This window comes from Apteryx rowi, unplaced genomic scaffold (genome assembly GCF_003343035.1).
Source record: "Apteryx rowi isolate R43461 unplaced genomic scaffold, aptRow1 scaffold_94, whole genome shotgun sequence".
Lineage (NCBI taxonomy): Eukaryota > Metazoa > Chordata > Aves > Apterygiformes > Apterygidae > Apteryx > Apteryx rowi.
Window position 1 is genome coordinate 1457457 of NW_020451249.1, and position 7902 is coordinate 1465358.

At 40.7% G+C, this 7902-nt stretch overlaps 1 protein-coding gene across 4 annotated transcripts in view; it reads right to left on the minus strand.

The window, feature by feature from the left end:
* ZCCHC14 (zinc finger CCHC-type containing 14) overlaps window positions 1-7879 on the minus strand; it is a 56993-nt gene extending 49114 nt beyond the window's left edge. For 2 of the 4 annotated variants that reach the window (XR_003257911.1, XM_026092062.1), the window contains exon 1: window positions 7328-7879. Coding sequence is in view for 1 of the 4 variants with exons in the window: in XM_026092062.1 (XP_025947847.1) it covers window positions 7328-7477 (150 nt within the window). In the remaining 3 variants the exon portion in view is untranslated. Of the gene's footprint in view, window positions 1-6878; window positions 6979-7327 lie in introns of those variants that run through there. The other 2 variants (XM_026092063.1, XM_026092064.1) reach the window with 2 other exon arrangements.
* Between the last annotated feature and the right edge of the window lie 23 nt (window positions 7880-7902).

Genomic DNA, 7902 nt, shown 5'->3' on the forward strand with positions numbered 1-7902 from the left:
CAAGTGCAACCAGTTCACTCATGCTGTGCTAATTCAAGGCACTGTTATTTTAGACTTCTGGTGCCTCAAGCTTACTTCAGAAATGAAATACAAAAAAGGTAGTATTTTTTTTCTTTCAAAGTAAAATATGGATCAAATCTGAATCTTACAAATCAATCCTTAAACACACCTCAAAATAAAGCAGGCACATAGCTGCTTATAACTAGGACCCTTAGAGAGATACTGCCCTACATCCCCAGCACAGATGTACATGTCCCTGATTCTTCACCTGTATGTTACTAAACCTGAAAGCATAGACCAGAGAGGAAAAAAGTATCTTAAACTTCCCAAAAAAAATTCAAAGTGTAACAGGGTTCTATCTACTATAGAAGTCTTTTACCCTTACCTACATCTGCCTTTAAAATGTTAGTATTTGGTTGACTTCAGAGCTGTTGTACTTACGTTGCCAGTATATAGGTGGAAAATTGCCACACCATGAGGCCATATACACGTTTGGGAGGTGAAAGGATAATCACAAAAGGCATAAAATCTGCTCAAGTATAATCCAAGCAATGAGAAAACCATACATCTTTCCCCAGTACAGTATTTCATTGCCATTCCAGTCTCTTCAGCAACAATTCACAAATTAACAAGGTTGACAGAAGTAATTCAACAAGTCAAACTCGCTGAATTGTACTGTTTCTTCCTCTTCCTTCCTCCCCCCTCAAAATCCACTTAACTAATAGCTAGAGTGCAATAAAACTACTTATAGTGGAAAAACAAGACACTGGAAGATAATTCATAATATACATGAGAAATGTTCRCTGTTACTATTTATCACCATGACTTGGCAGGTCTTTAATTAAAATTAAGATCTCACTCCTAAGTAATTGATCCTATTATTTCTGGATCACTTCAGCTTGCTATAAAAATACTGCAACCCTATACTGATCAGCACAACTGTTAAAAAGTTTATCCCTTCAAATGCTTTTTCTTGGTTAATCATAGCAATGGGACTAGAGGAAAAATGAATTACATTTTAGCACAAGGCAAGAACAAGGAATTCAGAGGTTTGCTCAGTACAAGACTCATTCATGAGGAATACAGATCTGGGCCATATCAACATCTCTTTGCTAGATTTAATACTTTTCTAATCTAAATAGGGAAAACAGTTGCAATTCAACTTGTTTCCTCCAATTCTTTTATGAGAGAGCAAAGTCAAATTCTTGTACTTTAAAGGAGACAATGGATCTCATTGACAGTCAAATTAGATCTAGCATTTCCAAAATAAGATTGTCTTCACAGAAAATTTACCTGTATTATTGGGAATAAAATTCCTCTATTTCCTTTGTTTTAGGGGGAAAAGATCCTCAAAAGCAAATACTAAAATATACACTGCAGCATACAAAAATAGATGACTGCATATGCCTCTTTACCAGTGCATGTTTAAGAGAAGTATTACAAGTACTGCAGCACTAAGCAGCCCATAGAAGAATCAGRACCATCCTGCCAGAAAAAGGCAGTGCTTGTATCTATTTTTCAGCTAAAGGATCACAGGATCCATTTAAGCAATTCAAGCCATTTTTAAGAACAAACTCTTAACCAAATGGACAAGTACTTCCCAACAAGGATGCTGTTCAAAACCTTTCAAGCTACACACTGGAATGCTTGTTAGGTGCGGTTACCTACTGCTAGCTCTGCTTTATGATCTACATACAGCTTGCACATAAATCAGTTTGTAGTCTGGTACAGTTCAAAGCGTACAATACCTTACAATAGGCGCTTTTACTCCAGAACAGATGAGGTCTATTTCAATTTTGCTTAACAGACAATTACTAGGTAATTAGTAAGGAGAAGTTAGAGCAAATTAAAAAAGTAAGGAAGTAGAACACACTCCTAAAGCAAAACTTCATTCAGCCTGTGCAAAAATTGGGAAGGCAGTTCACGGAAAAAACAGCATCATTATTAGCTCAACAGAAGGTTTTTTTGGCTGTTCTGTCCCTGATGTTTGGATGTACAGTCCACTTTCCAAGCAAACTAGTTTAGGTTCTTAAAATCAAGTTCATCACGTAACTTTATATGATTAGGCAAAATGAATTTGGTGGTAATAAATACTGTTAATGCAAGGGATCATTATCTTTTTTTGATGATTCCCTTACACGTGAAACTCATACTTGTGAAAATTTTACAGGTTCAAGGCTGAACCATTTTATCTGAGTCAGACAAACTCAAAACAAGAATATCAGCAAAATTATAGTCCGAACTAGAAGCCTCAGATTTCTAACTGGAATGTCAATAGGTACGTGTAATCCATGTGGCCTCAGGTACCTAGAATACCAAAAGGACATGCAAGAATAGGCATATGCCACCAACTGGAAGCTAAAAGACCTACTCCTAGCTCCTGAGGTTGTGTTTCATGTGTTTTTAAAAATAAGATTGCTCCTCGGATAGCAACAACTTCTCTTGTTCCTGGATGAATCTACCGATACCAACAAATAAACAACTCTAATTCTAGATTGCAATTGCTATTAACATGGCAAGCTATTAAAGCAATATCATCTTATGTTGGCTAGGAGGCTAAAAATTTTTCATGATTTATTCTACCCCTGCAAAGCTAGCATAAATGCCATACAGGCACTTGACGTGCATCATTTAATAGCTAGATCACTTGCTCTGTGAGGACTGTAACGACTCAGTTTCAACCTACCAAGTAATATTTTTGTTTCCAGCTCATCATTCCATAGATAAAAAAATCTGTGCAAAATACTTCTGAAGAGTGTGTAATTACAATCACCTGAACCAAACGGTGCAGAAATAAAACAGCACTGAAGGTATTTGAAATGGACACCTCATAACATCAGCTCTACACAGTTCCCAATACATAGTCTTTAGCAGTTATTTCTAAATTTTAGATGAGCCTATGGAATTAGCACGGGTGAAAAATAGCATCTTATGCTATAAGCTTGAAATAGACATTGGTGCAGAATTTGGAAGCTGACTGGGCAAGAGCCCTGTTCCCATTCACAAGATATCAACCCGAAAACAGCCACATAACTACAGTGTCATTGACTTGCTTCCTTTCAACTCCAAACTGYAGTCAGACCTACTATTTATTGCCCTGGTTCTACAGCTGAGGCCACAACCCAATCATTGCACTAAATGCCACCGAAGTCAGCAAGAGCTCCTATCACAAGTCAGAGCAGGCAGTAACTAGCCAAAACATTACCTTATTTCACTGCTTTTGTGGAATGATCTCAATAAGTAGATGAAACAACTCTAAGGAATACAAAGCAACAGGATCATGAATAACTCCTCTAGCCCTGGGTAGGTCTTCAGTGTTACTAACTGATACTAGACTTCTTGACATGAAATGTTAGCCCATGCAGAGATTCATATCATGACTAGATGAGTTCCAGTACTCAAGTAGGTCCAGGTTAGCTTGGACAGCTTTATGTCATTATATGAAATACAGACATAAGCTTAAGGGTTTCTGTATAGACAGCAGCACTACAGCCCCAAAAAACATGGGTGAATAAAAACTTTACACTTTCATCCATAAAGATGTCTATTGTCACAAGATGTACATAACAGAAGCCTGAATGGGTGGCCCAGGACGTTGGGAGAGGTATCTGTTTTGAGATGCATCTCCCTCCTCTCTGGGGGTCACAAATTCAGCAGTGGCAATTTGCATACCAGAGCACCTGGCCGTGTACATGCATAGCAGGAAGCATTTGGCTCCTGGTTTTCATGTGCCCCCTGAGCCTTCCAGCTCCACCTCCTCTATGATGTGAGAGCAGCAGCTTGCCGTTCTAAGCATCACACTATACACAAGGCACAGAAAAAAGCCTTCAAGATGCTGCTAAGCACTGATGAGAACACCATTCTCAGTCTCCTTCCTGACAAAGGTAATAACAGACAGCTGAACAAAGTCATCTTAAGAGGCAAAAATGGCCTGAAAACTGTCAGCTGGATCATTTTCAGTTTAAAAGAATAACCTATTTGTTATGGTTAATCCCAGGAACAAATGTTTTAAATGGCACCATTCTTTAGATATGTATCTGGGCTTAATTTGAAGATGATTTGCACTATTTCAATTTTTAAAAACCATACAAACCTTATTAGACCTTATGCCTACAAGCAAAAAAGTTTGAAGAATCCACAACTCGATCATGAAAGCATTAATGTCATCCAAAAGCAGAAGAAAATACAGAACAAGGAGCAGAAATCATCTTTATAGAGATTGAAGCAATAGTCTGTAGTTTTCCCTACTCAGGGMAAGGAAATTTAATTTTGTCCTACCACCAAGAAACCATGAATCTAATATTTACTGACCTACTTGAAACCAGCCATAGCCATCTTTTCCTGGATAGTTCAGATTCACATAGTCCAAGAATACTCTTGAAATGCAAAAATTAAAGCAAAGCGTTATGGGCAGCTGCGGGGAGCCTTCCTGTACTCAGCAAATGCAGTAGGCAGTAAAAGACAATGGCAAAAAGTGGTTTGTACTGCTAACCAACTTTAAAGCCCTTCCCCTCCCCCAAAGCAACCTGAGGAATCAGGTAATTCTTGCAAGTAATTTTGTATCAATTGTTCACACAGTTGACTATTAAACAGCAAAATCTCTCCAAAAGCAATAGCGTAAGTTTTGAAACTCAGGTTTGGGAGAAGGGAAGAGGACTGCAAACTCCAATCCTTTGGAAAAAAAGTTTTAGCTAATATGAAAGTTGGGTCACACTTTAATAGGATTGGCCAAGCAGAAGGAGCACAGAGATATTTGTCTCTGCAAAGTGAACCAAGCACTGTTCAACCACCTGACAACTTTTGCATCGCTGAATAAACACGTTAAATGTGAACAGTTAGGAATGTTAGCAGGCCCCAAGTTATAAGGAAAAATAGGTACTCACACAAGTGTTAGCCCCTGCTCCCACACTCAGCACACGGGAAACACTGAAGGATAACTTCCTTTGTTCACAAAAAGCTCCCTCTTTGCATGCCATTACACATCCACTCCATTCTAGCTTCTCAGAGTTTCTCAGGACTTCAAATAGTCACTATCTCTGAAGYTCATTTTCAGAAGATGAGCTCAAAGAGTGCTTGGAAATTTAGGTGCAGCATTCATACAATTTAACACACAGTGCTAACTTCAAGTATCAGCTCAGTGTAGCTCAAGCTGTAGTAAAAGCAGCAAGAGTGATGAGAAAGCAATGAGAAAGTGCTGGCTTTGGGGAAGAAATTCTCCTCCAATTCTGAAGACAGCTAAGAGCACAGGACTTTTGGCAGGCAGCAGCCCAAGGCAGCTCACGTTCTCTGGACATCTGCATTGGTTTTTCTAGGTGATGTTACAACGCAAGTATTGTCACAACATAACTTGGTAACATCACAAGATCTAAATCCACAGTATTGGAATTTATTTGTGCATATTTAAACAAGGCTGAATGGAGCAAGACATTGTTTTTTCCACTTGCTTCATCCAATCCTTGTTTTAAGCCAACTTCTTATYCTAAAAGTAGCAAAATTAACCAGCTATCAGCATCTAAAAAGTTTAATAATCTTAAAAAAAGAAAACTTGCATCTGTTCACAAACAAAATGCAAATTCAAAAGATAGTAAAAGTAAAATAACACTTTTTTTTCCCCTCTCAACTAATGTGTACTTAGCTACCAGTATTCTTCAAAGCCAATTTCTAAAAAATTCATAATCCTTTTTTTCTTAAAGATAGCCCTTGAATGTATTCAGAAGAAAAAYAACAATGATCAAGTGACTGTACTGTACAATTTACTGCTGGCAGGAAAAATGGAAGGATGGATTCTCCGTCCATCTTAGAATGACTTAAATAGTGCCAGACTTTTTCAGCTACGTAAAACCTGTGCACTATTTGTGAGGCTATGAAAGTATGCTCTAAAAGGTATTCATCCCTGTGTAGTTTTATCTTTTTTTCCTACTTATTTTGGAAAAACTCATGTATGATTTACAATCTTTCCCTTCAAAGTTAGGGCCCATACGTCTTTTGAGTAAGGAAAGTTACAAGTAGTTAAGTATCTGTAAGGAAGCTCCTTCTGTTGCTATATTATACATCCTCTTTCAAGTATTCTTTCCATCTATATTTTATTCACACAGAGATTTAAACTGAAGAAAGAGCCATCCCTGGAGTCCGTTTTTCCTTTTGAAACAAAATGTCAGGAACAACTAGGGTTTAAAGGCATAGCAAGGAAAGAYGGAAAGAGAAGAGGCTTAACAATACTCATCCAAATTTTAAAATTAAAGCAGCTGTCCAAAGAAACAAAACTGTAAGTAGATTTGTATTTAAAGGAAAACCAAGCATACACTTCTGCCTCAGTCTGAGGCTCAATGCTTAACTTCAGTTGAATCTGTACTGAGGTACAGAGGGCTGTACTGAGCCCTCAGCAACAACTTTATTTAGGATACTATTCCAATACAGGGTTGTTTTTAGCTTTTAGGTATACACCATCTTTCCCAACAGAAGATGGGTAACATCCCTTCACGGTAATCTGCTGACTGAGTCAGTGCATCCTAAAAAGCTACCGCCTGTCAACTGATCAAGTGATAAACCCACTTAGTTGGTACTTATTTTGAAGTTTAAAGCAGGTTAAATTCAGTCGAGGCAATGGTTTAACTCCATAATTTGTAGCAGGCTAAGAGCACTTAAACAGTCAGTAACATCTCATTACTAACAGCATATCTTAAAATGTTACTGTCTAGCTTAATTGCTTGCAATCGAATGAACAAACTGCAAGTCAATGATGGTGAACCACTGGCACCAAGGTCAACATCAGAGACATGCAGGAYGACAGGGAGCCACAACATTTCTTTAAATTAAGTTCAGGATCAKAAAGTCACAACGTTTGCCATCATGTTTGTCTAAACAGGACCCAAACTCACCAAGATGTCTTTGCCACTGGACAGCTACTTCCAAAGCTGATCCTCTCTTCCAACTTCTTCCAAGGAACGGCTTTTAAATAGATGCTTACTCCCAYTTCTAGAGATGTTACACGCTTGCTTCCCCTACTAAATCACTAGTCTGCCATGCAGCTGGTAGGACAGCCCCCTCAGCAGAAGCCTAACCAGGAACAAATCAGTTAAGGATTATACTGCTGCCTGTTGATCACCTTGTGAACACCGTCTCATTAAATRGCATGAGTCCACAAAAACCTCTGTCCACCCCCTCTTTTTACCCCCGGTCCACCATCCCATCGACCGAGCAACTGATCCCTGCCAGGCTCTCAGGCTGCCATCTATTACCAGAAGGCTGGCACTAAAGGCAAGAAGAAAGATTTGGAATAAGAGCGGAAGCCGCCGCGCAGTGCCCTGCAGCAACGCAGGATACCCACCTTGTGGCACCCGGGATAGGTTGCCATGGTGTTGAGGGTGGAGGTGCCGGGGTTCTTGCTGGTGCTGGCCATGATGTTCTGGATTTGGGTAAGCTCTTGCCTCAGCACCTGCTTCTGGTGGAAGCTGAACGCAGGGTGGTTGGATGCCATGGTGAAGAGCAGGAGGAACTCATCGCCCGTGCGGCCCTCGTTGAGCTGCAGCCCGTAGTTGTTGATGACGGAATCGATGTGAGTGAGGGTCCGGAAGAGGACCCCGGCCGCCTCGCGGTGGGCCGAGCCCAGCAGCGCCAGGGACACCAGAAGTTTGCTGCGCACCACCTCGTCCGTCAGGTTGGTGAGGCTGCCCAGGTCGGCGGGGTTGTTGGCCTTGATTTCGGAGTCGCGCAGCGAGTGGTAGTCCTTGCGCGCCAGGTCCTCCAGGCAGGCGCCCAGGAAGCGCAGCTCCAGCGGGATGCAGAGGTCCAGGAGGCCGCAGAGGAACTCCACGCGCTGCGGGGAGGGCAGCTCGGAGAACCAGCGGTACACGCCGTCCCGCTGCAGCCGCGGGCACCGCTTCTCCACCATGGCGCCGCGCC